The following is an 18,654-nucleotide window of genomic DNA, read 5'->3' on the forward strand; positions in this document are numbered from 1 at the left end:
TGAGGGAGAGGGGGATGAGGGAGAGGGGGATGATGAGGGAGAGGGGGATGAGGGAGAGGGAGGGATGATGAGGGAGAGGGGGGGATGATGAGGGAGAGGGGGTGAGGGAGAGGGGGGTGATGTGGGAGAGGGGGGTGAGGGAGAGGGGGGTGATGAGGGAGAGGGGGGGGTGATGAGGGAGAGGGGGGGTGATGAGGGAGAGGGGGGTGAGGGAGAGGGGGGATGATGAGGGAGAGGGGGATGATGAGGGAGAGGGGGATGATGGGGGAGAGGGGGATGATGAGGGAGAGGGGGGGATGATGAGGAAGAGGGGGATGATGATGGAGAGGGGGGGATGATGAGGGAGAGGGGGATGAGGAGGGAGAGGATGAGGGGGATGAGGGAGAGGGGGATGATGAGGGAGGGGGGGGGATGATGAGGGAGAGGGGGATGAGGGAGAGGGGGATGAGGAGGGAGAGGGGGATGAGGGAGAGGGGGATGAGGGAGAGGGGGATGAGGGAGAGGATGAGGGGGATGAGGGAGAGGGGGATGAGGAGGGAGAGGGGGATGGGAGGGAATGAGGGAGAGGGGGGGATGATGAGGGAGGGGGGGATGAGGAGGGAGAGGGGGGATGAGGAGGGAGTGAGGGGGTGGGAGGGAATGAGGGGGGATGAGGGAGAGGGGATGAGGGGGGATAAGGGAGAGAGGGAGGAAGAGGGGATAATGAGTGAAAGGGGGGGATGATGAGGGAGAGGGGGGGATTATGAAAGGGAGGGGAATTATGTGGGAGGGGGGGATGAGGGAGAAGGGGGGAGGGGGGAAAATGAGGGAGAGGGGGATTATAGAGGGGGAATGATGAGGGTGAGGGGGGGATAATGAGGGAGAGGGGGATTATGAAGGGGAGGGGGAATGATGAGGGGGAGGGGGGGATAAGGGAGGGGGTGATGAGGGAGAGGGGGGGATGAGGAAGGGGGGGTGAGGGATAGGGGGGGATGAGGGAGGGGGGGCAATGAGATGAAATGAGGAGGGGGGGGGTGGAGGAGGTATGAGAACCGGGACTTGCCCAAGGGCCAATTAATGGGATTGTGAGAGGGAGGGAGTGCAGATGAGGCAAACATTACTTGTTATTTATCAGCCTATGCCTGCAGACTGTAAGTCTTGCTGCATGCAGGTATGGACTTCATTTCCTGATGAATTGTAAATGAAATTGAGCATCTTGCAATTGTCAGCGAACATTCAAACCTTTGCCTTTTTGATGGAAGGCAGATCATTGGTACAGAGGCTACAAATGTCTGAGCCCAAGACACTGCCCTGAGTCACTCCTGCACCAATGTCCTGGATGGACTGGTTCATCTCCAACAAAGAACACCATTCTCTTCAGGCCATTGGAATGCATTTCCATTGACTTGGGGGCATTGTAAGGCTGGTTGTTGCCACATTTGGTGAAATGGAAAAGGATTTCAAAGGCAGTCACTCACTTCTCTGGAATACATAAGTACAATTTTGCTGAAATTGTAGACATGCTACCTTTTCCAGAATACTTTCAGCAGTTTTAGATCCTATATCCTTTCTTTGTCCGTCCCCCCCTTGATATCAGTCTGAAGAAGGGTCTCGACCCGAAACGTCACCCATTCCTTCTCTCCTGAGATGCTGCCTGACCTGCTGAGTTACTCCAACATTTTGTGATACCTTCGATTTGTACCAGCATCTGCAGTTATTTTCCTACATTCTGCAGTTTTTGGCTTCATAACAAGTGGTTGCCTGGAGCCTGTGACATTGGTTCAATGGTTTCTTTATTGTCACGTGTATTAGGTTCAGTGAAAAACATTTGTTTGCATACAGCTCAGCAAAACTATCGCCGTACATAAACACAGTCACCCTAACATTGATGTTTTAGATGATTTCTAGGGGATGTGAGGTGAATGGTTCAGGAGTCAGATAGCAGTGGGGAAGAAGCGGTTCTTAAGTCAGGACTCCCAGGCTTTCCTGCTGCTGCATCATCTCCCATAAGGTAGATGAAGAAACAGAGAGTGGCCATGCTGACAGGCATCCTTGACAGGACTTCCAGCCTCGTTCATGCAATGCACCGTTGAGATGGACTGGATGGAAGGAAACCATGACCCTGCCATGGACTATTCACCACTCCCTGCCCGTTCAGGCAGTCAAAACCAGAGCAGTTGCCATATCAGGCTGAGATGCATCCTGTCAGAATATTTTCTATAGCTCACTTCTAGAAGATGGGGAGAATCCTATGGTCATGCCGAATCTTCTCCGTCTCCTCATCCTCTTTCCGTCAGTAAAACTTTGGAACTTCTGAGTGATCAAAGGAGGTCAGTTTGCCTGATTTATGTCTTTGTCTGTTTTAGGTTACGTTGTCAAGGTATCTTGCTCAAATCCATCCATTCACTAATTTTCCAACCTGAAGTGCATTCCGGAGACTGAGGGAGCCATGCTGGACCGGGATCTCGGGTGGGTATGCTGCCTGTGAAGCGGACCATTCTGTTGCTGGATTGTTATCCCCTGCCCTTCTGCTTCTTTCCATTTATTAGCAATGTCTTCCAGAAGAACCAGTGCAATTTAGTAATCTGTGACGGTCAGCCAGAGTAAAGACTGAGAGCCAGGATCATTTGACTGTCAAATGTGACTGGCGTTCCTTGCGCCCTCAGAATGGGATCTGTTGCCTTCCAACTTAAGCAGCGAGTGGACTGGAAGAAGATGGAGTAGAGTTTTACAAGGCTAACACCGGAAATGGGGAATGAAAGCCGGCTGGTGCTTTTTATTGCAAAAAAAAGAACAGGGACAGCTTAGTATAGGCCATTGAAAATAGTGGGATGGTCTAAAAGAATGTTTATAAAGCAGAGCTAATGTAAGGCAGCTAAACCTATAAAGGAATTCATTAGAAGCTTCTTCAACCTGGATGCAGAAAGGTTTGCAAGTAACGGTGAGTCCCGTGTTATAACGGCTCAGGTCAGAGAAAGTTACCCAGAAATTCACAGATCATTGCAGAAAAATTTGAGATATAGAATAAAATCTGCTGGAATTTATGTGGGGGAAGAAAATTAAATAGATAAAGACGTTTATTATTTTTCACACATGTAGATAGCGTGGCTTTGCATTAAAGAATATCTCCATACGGACTGCTTTGTGGGATCATCGTACTACGTCCCCCCACACCGGTAACATAGAGGTCACCTGGAGTTTAGGGGAATATTGTTGAGCCTATGAAGACCAGCTAGATGCACACCTAAGAGAAAATGGTTCCAAGATGGGGTGAAGGGCTGGAGGTGGGTGAAGACACGAGCTCCAACATCAGACAACCTGCATCTGTGCGATAACTTTGGTGCAACATGCTGTGACACCGTGTCGTCCAGGAATGCTTGCAGGTGTAAGTTGTATATTTTAGATGGGGCCAGCTTGCACATGTCGAATCAAGACTATACAGCGAGACAAGTTCATCGTTTCACAATGGAGCCAGTGTTACTTTTAGCAAGTATATACTCAGCAGATTGTACTGGTTGCCTGTGGATTGGGCTGCTGCATTATATGGGACTAGCTGGTGTTATTTTAGCTCAATGATGTTGAATTTAGTAAAGGATGAGGCAATCAGCATTAGGATTGGGAATTGGCCACTTACCGTACAAAGTGTGTAAAATGCAGCATAGAACAGGAGCAGCCCCTCTCGGCCCATGTGATGCCTCACGTGATGCCTAATTATATAAATCCCCTCTGCCCGCACATGATTCATTTCATCTATTCCTTGCATATTCTTGTGCCGATCTAAAAGCCTTTTAAATGCCACTATCTCCTACCACTCCTGGCAGCACGTTGCAAAGCTGGGATTGAGTAATCATTCAGTATTTGACTTTTTAAAGGAATCCAAAGCCAAAGTTATTTTGAAATTGTAATAACAAAATATTTGGAATCAACGTAGACGGTCCAGAGTATTCCTGTAAACAATCTGTTTTAAAAAAAACCTGACTCGCATGTCTCTTATAAACTTTATCTCTCCCACCCTAAAGCTACTCCCTCTAATCTTTGACATTTTCACCTCAGGATAAAAGGATCTGACTCTTCCCTATCTATGCCTCTCATAATGTTATATACAACTTCAGGTCTCCCCTCAACTTCCAGCACTCCATAGAAAACAATCCAAGTTTGTCCTCTGCTTACAGCTAATGCTTTCTAATCCAGGCAGCATCCTGGTAAACCTCTTCTGCAACCTCTCCAAATCCTCCACGTCTTTCTGTCATTGGACACCAAAACTGCACTGTGTACTGAAAATACGGCTTAACCAATCATGTATAGCTGCAAGATGACTTCCTGTCCTTTGTACTCAATGCCGCGACCAATAAAGGCAAGCCTATCATGTGTCTTCTTGATCACTTTATTTACTTGTTGCCACTTTCAAAGAGCTGTGGACATGGCTGCATGATCCCTCTGTACGTCACTGCTGTTCAGGGTAATATCATTAACTGTATACTCTCCCCTCATATTTGTCCTTCCAAAGTGCAACACCATACACTTGTCTGGATTAAACTCCATCTGCCATTTCTCTGCCCAAATCTGTAATTGATAGTCATGGAGTCTGACAGCTCTTTGGCCCAACTTGCCCACACTGACCAACATGCCCCATCTACACTCGCCCCACCTGCCTGCATTTGACCCATATCCCTCTAAACCTGTCCTATCCATGTACCCGTCTAAATGTTTCTTAAACATTAGTTCTTTATACTTTGACAGCCCTCTTGGTATGGTTTTGAACAGAGCCTTACAATATATACTGCATGACATTCATTCTAGCATTTATTTTAGATTAGTTACTAAAGCTCAGTCGTGGTTTGTCTGAAGTTTTAGTGTATGGTAATTTGATAACTTGTTCAGGGCGGCCACGGTGGCGCAGCGGTAGAGTTGCTGCCTTACAGTGCTTGCAGCGCCGAAGACCCACGTTCGATCCCGACTACGGGCGCTGTCTGTACGGAGTTTGTCCGTTCTCCCCGTGATCGCGTGGGCTTTCTCCGAGATCTTCGGTTTCCTCCCACACTCCAAAGAAGTACAGGTTTGTAGGTTAATTGGCTTGGTGTATGTGTAAATTGTCCCTAGTGTGTGTAGGATAGTGTTAGTGTGCGGGGATCGCTGGTCGGCGTGGACTCGGTGGGCCGAAGGGCCTGTTTCTGCGCTGTATCTCTAAACTAAAGAACTTTGATGCCTTCAAGGGAATCCTAGGCTGGAGTTGTTTTGAAATTGTGATAACAGAATATTTGGATTCCATGTAGTAGGTGTAGACTCTAGCAGGAAACTACACTTGAATCCAGCGTGCTGTTAACATTTAGTTCTCAGCTCAATGTGGATCAGCAATGCAAGCATGGGCTATCACTGGGGTTGCCAGCTGTCCCGTATTAGCCGGGACATCCCGTGTTTTGGGCTAAATTAGTTTATCCCGTACGGGACCGCCCTTGTCCCGTATTAGAAGGGTTGCCAACTTCCTCGCTCCCAAATACGGGACAAGGTGATATCAACGCCCCACGTGACCTCACCCAGCCAGCGGCCACCTGCTCCCGCTCCACCAATGGCGGCCGCCCGGGCCAGTGAGGTCACGTGGGGCACGGGGCGGTGACGTCACCTTGTCCCGTATTTGGGAGTGAGGAAGTTGGCGACCCTGATGTGCAGTGTCAAATTTGGCAACAGTACACGGATATGAATATTTTAATACCATAAACAAAGGCTGCTCAGTTAGAGCTTACTGTTGAATTTTTAATGAGCAGTCTCTGTTAACAGGGGTCTTCTTTCATTTGGTGTGTATATATTTAATGCCTTTTGGTTCCTATTTTCTCTATTAGTCAGAATTGGAATAGAAAGTCCTGCAAGAATGGCTTGCAACATTGGAATGCAGACTTAGCTCTGGGGGATCTGTATCTTTCCGTTCACCGTCCCTAATATATGTCCAGCAGCTTTCTCATTGACCAGTTCAGAGTGGCGCAGTTTCATCTCTCGGGGGAACACCAGCTACCTGTGCTCAGCCTTGTGGGGGTGCATGGCCCAGGAAAAGTACAGAATGTTATCTTTAAATGAAAAATACTGGTACTGAGTGCAGCAGCAATTAACGTCATCACTTTCATCTTCATTTGTAGTCCGACACCGTCTTATCCTCCTACATATCCGGAGCCCAATATTGGGTAAGGACATTTTGGTTCCGTTGTTTGGTGTCTTTGATGTATCTCTGCAGGAGGGGACCTTTCATTTGTTACATATCCACATTTGTGACCTCTGTACTTTATATGGTATATTTAAAATCTTAACGTCTGTGATTTTACTTCTACCAGTAAAGCAATCCAGTGAGAACACTGGATAATTTGCTGAAAAAGTAAATCTCTGCTGGTGAACCAACTGATTATAGATCTTTAGTGTGATATGCTACACAAAAAAACCCAGCTGTACGTTGTCAGTGAAGTGAAAATCAGAACAATGCTTCCCGGTTCAAAGTATAATATCAGATACATAATTGGTTTCATAGTCGGCTACTATCTTGATATCATAATTTTGTTGTTGTTCTGTAATTCATATAATACTCTTCAGTAGCAGATGTATATTTCTAGGGGGTAATACATATTCTGGATCCATTTCACAGTTTTTCATTCCTACAATTTCAGAAGACACACACCCTATATGTCGCAACCCGAGTATAGGATCTATGAACTCAACAAGCGCCTGCAGAACTGGACGGAGGTGAGTAATTCCAGGCCAGTTATTCAGCGAGTGTTTAGGAAGCCATATCGTTAAAGCTGCTTATTAGCTTATCAATAAATACATAACCACAAAATAAACTCAAAGTTCTTAGTGCAAGTCAAGTCAAGTTTATTTGTCACATGCACGTACACGATGTGCAGTGAAATGAAAGTGGCAATGCCTGTGGATTGTGCACAAAAAAAGAATTACAGTTACAGCATATAAATAAAAGTTAATACAGAGAAGACAAAATTTAGTCCCTGTGGTTATAAAAGTAAACAGTCCTGATGGCCTGTGGGAAGAAACTCCATCTCATCCTCTCCGTTTTCACAGCGTGACAGCGGAGGCGTTTGCCTGACCGTAGCATCTGGAACAGTCCGTTGCTGGGGTGGTAGGGGTCCCTCATAATCTTGCTTGCTCTGGATCTACACCTCAACCGCAGAGGTTCATAGTTGAGCTAAACTATGTTTTTTTTGTTGCTGAACTTGCATGATAAATAGCAATGTGACCACCAAGAGAGATGGAAAACTGAACTGGTTGAGTTGGAGGCAGGCAAGTTGAGAATAACCCATCTGTAGATAGAGGTAGGGTTGCCAACTTCCCCTCTCCCAAACACGGGACAAGGTGTTCCGCCATTGGTGGAGCGGGAGCACGTGGCTGCTGGCTGGGTGAGGTCACGCGGGGCGGTGACGTCACCCTTTGTCCCGTATTTGGGAGTGAGGAAGTTGGCAACCCTACTAATACGGGACAAGGGCGGTCCCGTACGGGACAAACTAATGTAGCCCAAAACGCGGCAGGTCCCGGCTAATACGGGACAGTTGGCGACCCTAGGCAGAGGGCAATGGGCCAAATGCAGGCAAATGGAACGTCCATGTGACAACTTGGTGGGCATGGTCCCATCAGGAGGAGAAGTTGCCTGCAGGAAATGCCAGGCGGCATCCTGGTAAACCTCCTCTTCGCCCTCTCCAATGTCAGGTAGCATCCTGGTAAACCTCTCTGCCACAGAAGGCAGTGGAGGCAGATTCACTGGATGTTTTCAAGAGAGAGTTAGATTTAGCTCTTAGGGCTAAAGGAATCAAGGGATATGAGGGGAAATGCAGGAACGGGGTACTGATTTTAGGTGATCAGCCATGATCATATTGAATGGCGATGCTGGCTCGAAGGGCCGATTGGCCTACTCCTGCACCTATTGTCTATGTTTCTATGTCTCACCAATGCCCTCTACAATTCCACTCTTTTATATGTGAAAATCTAGTTTTTATCTTTTTTTGACGTGCGTATTTGCAAGTCTCATCATGAAAAGCACTGGTTGATAGAACTGCAAGCAATTTTGATATATTTGTTTTGAATTTTCTCCTCTTGTCCATTTTTCTGAAAGTGTAAGTCTTTAGTGGCAATAATGTCTGTCCATATTTGTTTGTCAGCCTGTACAATAAATAGAGACGTCACAAGGCAGCTCCAAGCCCAATCAGTCTGCCAGCAAGTAGGTTGAAGTACAGTTTGGGTGTTGGCTTTCATCGATTGAAAGGTATCAGTGTAAGTCAGGGTGGACCATTTTGTCATGTTTATGTGCACACTCTTCCATACTCAATTCAGCACTAAGATTATATTTTAAGAGTTGAGAGTCAAGAGTGTTTAATTGTTACATGTACCTACAACAGAACAGTGACATTCTTACTTGCAGCAGCCTAACATGCTGCTATGTAAATTTAATAAACACAGATTATTTAAAATGAATAAAAATACATAAAATTAATAACCAAATTACAAATGCAAAAATACACTAAGCCCTTTTGTGCAACCAAAGATAGTCCTTGGAAGCTCATAGTTGAGGTAGTGTTCAAGGGACTGGTGTTTGATGGGAATAAACTGTTATTTAATCTTGTGGTCATGCTTTACGGAGTTTGGAATTGAGACAAGTGGTACAACAAATGCTTACATTATTCAGCTGCCCACTAAGTCAGCCTCCCATTGTCCTTGAAGTGATAACAGCCTGCATGCCTCAGTGTTTCTCTTTTAATTTCATTGTTGTGCTTTACTGCATCGGATGGCAGTTAAACATGTTATTAACAATACGTGTTAAGGATGAGCACACTTTTGGTGTGATTGGGTTTTTCTCTCTGTCCAGGAGTGCGACAATCTTTGGTGGGATGCTTTCACCGCTGAATTTTTTGAAGACGATGCAGTATTAACTGTGGCCTGCTGCTTGGAAGATGGACCAAAACGATACAGTGAGTATTTCCTAGTCTCCATCATACAGGTACGAGGATATGGACCGAATGCAGGCAGGTGGGACAAGTGTAGCTGGGACATGTTGGCCTGCCGGTGTGGGCAAGTTGTTTCCACACTGTATCACTCTGACTAGTGTAGTTGGGACATGTTGGCCGGTGTGGGCAAGTTGTTTCCACACTGTGTCACTCTATCACTAGTGTAGTTGGGACATGTTGGCCCGCCTGTGTGGGCAAGTTGTTTCCACACTGTGTCACTCTATCACTAGTGTAGCTGGGACATGTTGGCCCACCTGTGTGGGCAAGTTGTTTCCACACTGTATCACTCTATCACTAGTGTAGCTGGGACATGTTGGCCCGCCTGTGTGGGCAAGTTGTTTCCACACTGTATCACTCTATACCCTGAACATTTCAAACAAATTGCAGCAACGTCAATTTGAAAATCCATGCATTGAAGCAATAAGCCAAGGAAAACTCTGCTATAATTTCACAGCTCAAAGATTAGCATGAATAAACATGAATAACTGGTCTGGTAGTGTAAAATTACTTTTTAAGTCATAAAATGCCAGTGAGGTGACATCTACTGTTGATCTGTTGTGACGGTAGGCAATCGAAGTGGATCAAATCTATTAGATTTTTTTTAGGTTTAGAGATACAGCGCAGAAACAGGCCCTTCGGCCCACCGGGTCCGCGCCGCCCAGCAATCCCCGCACAATAACTATCCTACACCCACTAGGGACAATTTTTGCATTTGCCCAGCCAATTAACCTACAAACCTGTATGTCTTTGGAGTGTGGGAGGAAACCGAAGATCTCGGAGAAAACCCACGCAGGTCACGGGGAGAAAATACAAACTCCATACAGACGTAGCCCGTAGTCAGGATCGAACCTGAGTCTCCGGCGCTGTATTCGCTGTAAGGCAGCAACTCTACCGCTGCGCCACCGAGCCGCCCGGTATTACTGAGATAGGAATTGATTTGAGTCATAACTGATCTCGCGAAGTCCTTCATCACAATGGACATGAGTGTCACTGGTCTGTGGTCCTTGAGATATGTCACCGTGCTCTTCTTGTGGATGTCCTTTTAAAGCAGGTGGAGATCACAGACTGAAGTAGTGAGAGGTGCCAAATGTCCTGCAACCTTGAACAAAAGACGCAGCAGGAGGAGCTCAGCGGGTCAACCTGAAACATTGCCTGTCCATTTCCATCCACGGATGCTGACTGACCTGCTGATTTCCTCCAACTGTTTGTTTTTATTCTCTCAGCAGATGGAAAATGCCCGCATTCTGCAGAACGTTAGATTGTTTAAAGTTCATTGTGATATAAAAACTGGTTTACAATCTTGTAACTTAACCGTTTTTGTCTCTTATTTCTAAGCAATTGGGCGGACTCTGATACCTCGCTATTTCCGTAGCATCTTTGATGGTGGAGCGACCGATCTTTATTTTAACCTGAAGCACTCTAAAGAATCATTCCATGGCAATCTGGTGATCCTGGACTGTGATCTGTGCAGCATGGTCACACTGCACAGCAAACCTATCTTCACCAAGGTAAGTCAAGCAGGTGCATCCATCAATGGTGGGTGGTGTGAGCTCTTGCTATTTCTGTGTGCACACAGATAATGAACCAGGAGGGCAGGCAGACACAAAACGCTGGAGCAACTCAGCGGGACAGGCAGCATCTCTGGAGAGAAGGAATGGGTGACGTTTCGGGTCGAGAAACCTTCTTCAGAAGAAAGATCTTCAAAAAGAGGGTTTCACCCCGAAACATTACCCGTTCCTACTCTCCAGAGATGCTGCCTGTCCCGCTGAGTTACTCCAGCATTTTGTGTCTACGGTTTATACCAGCATCTGCGTTTCCTTCCTACACAGGAATGCAGGCATTTTGTTTTGTTATTTTTCCTGATTAATTTGTCCTCTAGGTCACTTTTGGAAATATGGTGTAAACTTTAAAAAAAACTCCTGAATGTCAAAAGTAGAGAGTTGAGGAATTTGACCTAAATAATTTACAAGTACTGTCAGAAAATTAGTTCCAACCTGTAAGTATTTGGACAACTTTTTAGTTTAAAGTCTTGTTTGGTTTAAAATTGAGAATTCTGGTCGAAGGCCCAGGCACTAAATTGTAGGGCAATGTATCAACAGAGTTTTGGTTTCAACAGAACAAGGCTGCAGAATAAGAATTGTGTTTTGCATTTCGAAGCCAGCAGGGAGCAAATTTGAGGAAACACAGTAGTCTTGACAAAATAAAGAGTAGTGAGGTGAGCTGTATTTTAGTCTGAAGTGTCTCTACCCGAAACGTCGCCCATTCTTTGTCTCCACTGATACTGCCTGTCTCGCTGAGGTACTCCAGTTTTTTATGCCTGCCTTCGATTTAAACCAGCATCTGCAGTTCTTTCCTACACACGAGCTGTTTCTTAGCTTGTACTTGCGTGCTTGTTTCCGCAGGTGTGTACAGAAGGTCGCCTTTACCTGGAATTTACCTTTGATGATTTGATGCGCATAAAGAATTGGCATTTTAATATCCGACAAAACCGCGAGCTGCTCTCGCGCAGCATTCTCGCTACGCACGTGAGCATTGCCGATTTATTTATATGTGCTTTCATCCGGGGAGTCTTACTCGTTAAGTTTTTAATATCGTCAAAGAGGTGACAGTAAGCACAATTAACAAGCGGTAGAGTTGCTGCCTCACAGCACCTGAGGTCCAGATTCGATTCTGACTACGGGTGCTGTCTGTATAGAGTTTGTACGTTCTCCCTGTGATCTACGTGGGCTTTCGCCGGGTGCCCCGGTTTCCTCCCACACTCCAAAAACGTACAGGTTTGTAGGATAATTGGCTTGGAATAATTGTACATTGTGTGTAGGATAGTGTCAGTGTGTGGGGATCGCTGGACGGCACGGACTCGGTGGGCTAAAGGGCCTGTTTCGTTGCTGTATCTCTAAACTTAAACTAAATATTTCACATGGCCAGAAACCGAAATAATGATGTTTAACTTTTTACAGGTGCCTTTATGTTGTATCAATGTGTACCGTCACAAAAAAAATCTAATCTTAATCCACAGGACTATGTGTGGTCTGATGCTCTGAAGGAATGTTGCCCTTAATGGCGTTTCTCAGTCAATAAGGACTGGTGTCCAAAAATAAATTCCTTAATGTGTGCGTAATTTTGGTGTTATTTTGTTGGTGCTGGCAGTATTGAATTTCAGCATATTAAGCTGCCGCCTCCTTTTGATGGAGCCTCCTTTTGCTCTGGTATTTTATTTCATTCTTCACATGTTTAAACCACAATGTTTTATTCTTAATTGTTTACGGTATGTCGTGTTGTTACTTGCGAGCAAAGCACCAAGGCAAATTCCTTGTATGTGTACACACTTGGCTAATAAAATGTATTCAATTCAATTAAGAAAATACTGGTAAAATCAGTTCAATTTATCATAATTTTTAAATTTCAATAATGCATTCAACTAATTACATTTTTGTTTTGCTGGATTTCGCAGCCTGGCGCGGTAAATTTTAATTGGTAATGTGAGCTGATTGAGAAATGGTCAAAAGGTTGTATGTTTCACACAGAATGGCTGCTCTGAGATCATAAAATAACACCTGCAAATAAATCAGCCCTTCTTCCATGCTATGGGCCTTTTGTGGAGCATGAGTGAAGGTGTTAATATTTAACTCTTATTTATGTGTGTGGGCCGGGTGCTTGATGAAACTTGCAGAGTACTAATGACCAAGCCTGAAAAATTATTGAAGTGCTCAGATTTCTGGAATGCCAGGAGGTTAAAGTATAATGAAGCATTGTTGTTGTAGTCCACATAATATATTCCCATACCCTTAACAGTATTATACCCAGAAGGTCATTTAATTCATTAGTGCCTACTTGAAATTGTAAGTTTATTTTATAAAGATGGGTCTTTGGTTGTAATAGGATTATGAGTCCCAAAATATAATTTTTATTAAGTGAAATATTAAATTGTGGCTGTTGTGAAATGTACCGTATAACGATCTTGGATTTTGGTGTTTGTGACCCTGTCATGTTGTTTCTTTCAGGCCCAGGATCCTAAAATGTTGGAACAGCTATCCAACAGCATCACCCGCTCTGGCCTCTCAAACTTCACTCTCAACTACCTCAGGGTAAGTAAGTGTGCTGAGAAAGCAGGAACCCAAGTCTGTGTCATAGTCATAGAGCCATACAGTGTGGAAACAGGCCCAACTTGCTCACGCCGGCCTCATGTACCACCTACACTAGTCCTACCTGCCTGTGTTTGGTCAAACCTGTCCTATCCATGTACCCGTCTAATTGCTTCTTAAATGTTGGGATAGTCCCTGCCTCAACTCTATCCTCTGGCAGCTTGTTCCATACACCCACCACCCTTTGTGTGAATCAATCACTTTCTTTTTATTTAGAATATATATATATATATATTAGTGTATATATATATATATGTATATGTGTATATATGTATGTGTATATATATACACACACACACACACACACACACACACACACATATATATATATATATATACATACATATATATATGTCTATATATATGTCTATATGTGTATATATATATATGTGTGTGTGTGTGTGTGTGTGTATGTATATGGTATGTGTGTGTGTGTATATGTATATGTGTATATATATATATATATATATATATATATATATATAGAGTGAGAGAATATATTGAGTTGGTATGAAGCCAGCATGACTGTGAGTACAGTTACTGTGAGGACAGTGGTGCAGTTATACTAGTCTATGTAATGGCAATTCCTTTGTTGCAGATTTGTGGATCATGTGGGGATGGGAGGGAGAGACAGATCATCCGTGATTGAATGGCGGGGTAGACCCGATGGGCAGAATGATCTAATTCTGCTCCTTTGACTTATGCACTGCTGTACCTCCCAAACCCATCTCCTATATTACGAGGAAATGTAGGTTTATTGGCTGGGCAAATGTAAAAATGTAAAAATTGTCCCTAGTGGGTGTAGGATAGTGATAATGTGCGGGGATTGCTGGGCGGCGCGGACCCGGTGGGCCGAAGGCCTGTTTCTGTGCTGTATCTCTAAATCTAAAAAAATCTAAATCGAAAGACAAGAGCAGCAGTTACATGAAACAATCTGTTGGAGGGTCTTCATGGATAATAATAATAATATATTCCTTTATTCGTCCCACACCGGGGAAATTTACAGTGTTACAGCAGCAAAGTGGATAGCAAGAGAGCAAGAGATCATTCATTATAAGTAAAAGATACATAAATTGTCATCAGTTTTCTGTGTGTTCTTAGCTGTTATTGTTGACTGGTCTGCTGGGAGCAGTTCTGGTTGTGCAGTCTCACAGCAGCGGGAAGGAAGGACCTCCTATATCTCTCCTTCACGCACTTGGGGTTTAGTTTAGAGTACAGCATGGAAACAGGCCTTTCAGCCGACAGAGTCCACACCGACCGGGCAGGCGTTCACACTAGTCGGTTATCCTTCTTATTCATCCATTCCTTACACACCCGGATCAATTAATAACAGAGATCAATTAAACTATAAACCCACTCCTTGTTTGGATGTGGGAGGAAACTGGAGCACCCAATGACCCCCCCCCCCCCCAGTGCAAACTGCACACAGACAGCCCCCAAGGTCAGGATCCAACCCGGGACTCTGAGGCAGTGAGGCAGCAGCTTTGCCAGTGACACCACAGTGACGTCCAACAAAAAGGATATTTTGCTGTTTCCAAGGAATCCAGAGTGTTTTACTAACATATATACCAGCACGGAACATTGAACTTCTTGTATAAGAAAATAACTGCAGATGCTGGTACAAATCGATTTATTCACAAAATGCTGGAGTAACTCAGCAGGTCAGGCAGCATCTCAGGAGAGAAGGAATGGGTGACGTTTCGGGTCGAGACCCTTCTTCAGACTGATGTCAGGGTGCAGGACAAAGGAAGGATATAGGTGGAGACAGGAAGACAGTGGGAGATCTGGGAAGGGGGAGGGGAAGGGAGGGACAGAGGAACTATCTAAAGTTGGAGAAGTCGATGTTCATACCACTGGGCTGCAAACTGCCCAGGCGAAATGTGAGGTGCTGTTCCTCCAATTTCCAGTGGGCCTCACTATGGCACTGGAGGAGGCCCATGACAGAAAGGTCAGACTGGGAATGGGAGGGGGAGTTGAAGTGCTCGGCCACCGGGATATCAGTTTGGTTAATGCGGACTGAGCGCAGGTGTTCAGCGAAGCGATCGCCGAGCCTGCGCTTGGTTTCGCCGATGTAAATAAGTTGGCATCTAGAGCATTGAACTTCTTACTTGCAGCACTTTGAACAAAAAACAGCAATATTTTTCAGGAAGTCCTTGGATAATGTTTTTGGACTGGAGATGGGTGAGGAGATAGAGATGGGTGAGGAGTATGTTTAAAGTTGTGGAATTTTTCAAACCCTGGAATCACCCAGGTGGACAGCGATAATCTTCCCAAACCTGCAGATTTATATTAATCGATCAGATTTGTGGCAGATGTATTTTCCTTGGAGTTTATCTCATATGAGTGACATGTAATGGAAGTGCAGGAAACTTCAGCAAGAGATAACTGCAACACACCTTGTGCTCAGGACTTTACATAGAAACATAGAAAGTAGGTGCAGGAGGAGGCCATTTGGCCCTTCGAGTCAGCACCACCATTCATTGTGATCGCGGCTGATCGTCCACAATCAGTAACCCGTGCCTGCCTTCTCCCCATATCCCTTGATTCCACTAGCCCCTAGAGCTCTATCTAACTCTCTTTTAAATTCATCCAGTGAATTGGCCTCCACTGCCCTCTGTGGCCGAGAATTCCACAAATTCACAACTCTCTGGGTGAAAAAGTTTTTTCTCACCTCGGTTTTAAATGGCCTCCCCTTTATTCTTAGACTGTGTCCCCGGTTCTCGACTCCCCCAATAACTTTGCTCCGATAACTGATAAAGCACTTGGTGTAACCTTCAGAAATCCTGGTCTGATTATGTGAATTGTGTCTTCCTTTTATTCACCCCAGCTTTGTGTCATTTTGGAGCCAATGCAGGAACTCATGTCCAGGCACAAGACCTATAACCTTAGCCCCCGCGACTGTCTGAAGACCTGCCTGTTTCAGAAGTGGCAGCGGATGGTGGCTCCCCCTGGTGAGTGGCTGAAGGTGCAGAGGAGAGGCCTCTCTCACACTGCCGGCAGCTGGCAATATCTGCAGAAAGTTCACTTCACCGGTAGACACAAAATGCTGGAGTCTCTCAGCGGGTCAGGCAGGATCCCGGGAGAGAAAGAATGGGTGACGTTTCGGGTCGAGACCCTTCTTCAGAAAGTTCACTTCAGTTTAGTTTATTGTCACGTGTACTGAGTTGAGGTACAGTGAAAATATTTTGTCGCGTGCTCACCAGTCAACAGAATGACAATACATGATTACAATCGAACCATTTAGAATGTACAGATACGTGATAAAGGGAACAACGTTTAGTGCAAAGTAAAGCCAGTAAAGTCCAATCAAAGATAATCCGAGAGTCACCAATGAGGTAGATAGCAATTGAGGACTGCTCTCTGGTTGTGGTAGGATGATTCAGTTGCCTGATAACAGCTGGAAAAAAACTGTCCCCAAATCTAGAGGTGTGCGTTTTCACACTTCTATACCTTTTGCCTGATGGGAGAGGGGAGAAGAGGGAGTGGCCGGGGTGTGAGCTACTAATGCCTGGGAATATCTGCAATATCTCTGGGGAACATGGATAGGTGAGGTTTTGGACCATCTATCAGGCCATTTGCTGCAAGTGTATATTTCTGAGCGGTGGGGTTTGAAGTAGGTGATGTGCTCCGTATTTAAACACAGTACTGGGGACAATAGACAATAGGTGCAGGAGGAGGCCATTCGGCCCTTCGAGCCAGCACCGCGGGAACTAATGTCCGTCGCACATAATAATTTGCAATTGCTGTTCGGTTTCATTTTTCTTCCTATCTTCACCCAGCCGAACCTGTCAGACCTCCGACTGCTAAGCGGCGAAAGAGAAAACAGTCTGGAGGCAACACGGCCAGCGTAGGGGCATCCAGTACCAGCAGTGGAGGCAGTAAAAGAAAGAGCAGCCCTGCGGCAGGCTTCAGTCTGTCCACTCAGGTACCTGTAAGCATCCTTCTCTAAACCTGTTGAGCACTGTCTTGACTGTCACTAACACTGTGAAACCAGCTGGCCCCTTTACACAGACTATGGGTGAGTTTGCGCACTTTGCAAGGAACATGTCCATTGGACCATTGAGGTGGAGTTTTGATCAGTGCGGGTGTCAGGGGTTATGGGTTATGGGGAGAAGGCAGGAGAATGGGGTTAGGAGGGAGAGATAGATCAGCCATAATTGAATGGCGGAGTAGACTTGCTGGGCCGAATGGCCTAATTCTGTTCCTGTCACTTATGGCCTTATGAGTTCACCGTGCTGGGCATAAGTGAAGCTTTCTGTCTTGGATTGGATCTTTCCTAGTGCAGAATGCATATGCAGTGGATAAGCATCGTGTCCCGTTAATGTGGAACAGATAAATAATAGTGATCATACTACAAACCTAGCTCACTTTGTTGACACCTAGTTTAGTTTAGAGATAAACACGGAAACAGGCTCATCAGCCCACTGAGTCCATGTAGACCATCAACCATTCACACTAGTTCTATGTTATCCCACTTTCTCATCCACTCCCTACACACTAGGGGCAATTTATAGAGGCCAATTAACCACCAGCCCACGTGTCTGTGGGATGTGGTTGGAAACCGGAGCACCCGGAGGAAACCCACGTGGTCACAGGGTGAGCATGAAAACTCCACACAGCCAGCGCCTGAGGTCAGGATCAAACCCGGGTCTCCAGCGCTGTGAGGCAGCGGCTTTGCCAGCTGAGCCAGTGCTGTGGCAGAGGTAAATTGTGGTGAGCCAACCCCATCACACGCAACTCTATGCAAGCTGGCTATAATATTGGCTGCTGCATTAATGAACGTTGATGGGATGGAAGGATATTTGTTGATCAGGAGCAATCTGGAGAACTATCATTGGCAGGTGGGACTGAGTGGGACTGTTCAGATTCAAAGGGCAATGGCAGCTGACGTTTAAAATGTAATGTTGCTTCTTGCAAAGTAGAATCCCAGACCTCTGGAGCGACTTCTCAGCTGCACCACTGGTTAAAATCGTCAATCATTTGTGGACCGTATGATCGTACTCCTCGAGTATAAGTGTCACAAGATACTTGGCTAAGCTATAAAGAGCGAACTAAGGTGCCTGTGAGGGTGCAGTCAAACGAAGGTGGGTAGTTGAGGCTAGAGAGTATTAGGAAATGGTGTTAAAGATGCCCACTGAGTCTGCACCATTCAATCATGGCTGATCTATCGTTCCCTCTTCACCCCATTCTCCTGCCTTCTCCCCGTAACCCCCAACACCTGCTATTGCAGTAGAGGAGAATAACACTAATATACACTGGGGAAGAATAGTTGAAGTTGTGGTGGGGATAGTGGTGAAATTTAATAAAGTTACAGTTCATATGCAGCTCCACAAAGATGACCATGTAAACTGTAAATGGGTTCTTAGGATTAACTAAGAGAATAAAGCCGAGAAACACATAAATTATATATATATACTGGCCAAACTAGAGGGTGAACCATGACGATGAAACATCTGGATAAATGGAGTTGCCTGATTTCCTACTGAAGGTGCTGTAATTTACCTCAGAACTCTGGGCCTAACTCAGCAACCAATTTCTTTTGG

At 45.3% G+C, this 18,654-nt stretch overlaps 1 protein-coding gene across 6 annotated transcripts in view; it reads left to right on the top strand.

Moving 5' to 3' along the window:
- LOC144610406 (LIM domain-binding protein 1-like) overlaps window positions 1-18,654 on the top strand; it is a 32,611-nt gene that overhangs the window by 2,658 nt on the left and 11,299 nt on the right. For 3 of the 6 annotated variants that reach the window (XM_078429056.1, XM_078429057.1, XM_078429060.1), the window contains exons 2-10: window positions 2,346-2,448; window positions 6,108-6,152; window positions 6,627-6,702; window positions 8,831-8,933; window positions 10,305-10,477; window positions 11,372-11,494; window positions 12,971-13,054; window positions 15,939-16,062; window positions 16,891-17,042. In XM_078429056.1, coding sequence (XP_078285182.1) covers window positions 2,429-2,448; window positions 6,108-6,152; window positions 6,627-6,702; window positions 8,831-8,933; window positions 10,305-10,477; window positions 11,372-11,494; window positions 12,971-13,054; window positions 15,939-16,062; window positions 16,891-17,042 — 900 coding nt within the window. In that variant the 5' untranslated portion in view covers window positions 2,346-2,428. The remainder of the gene's footprint in view (window positions 1-2,345; window positions 2,449-6,107; window positions 6,153-6,626; window positions 6,703-8,830; window positions 8,934-10,304; window positions 10,478-11,371; window positions 11,495-12,970; window positions 13,055-15,938; window positions 16,063-16,890; window positions 17,043-18,654) is intronic. The other 3 variants (XM_078429058.1, XM_078429061.1, XM_078429059.1) reach the window with 2 other exon arrangements.

This window comes from Rhinoraja longicauda, chromosome 36, assembly GCF_053455715.1.
Source record: "Rhinoraja longicauda isolate Sanriku21f chromosome 36, sRhiLon1.1, whole genome shotgun sequence".
NCBI lineage: Eukaryota > Metazoa > Chordata > Chondrichthyes > Rajiformes > Arhynchobatidae > Rhinoraja > Rhinoraja longicauda.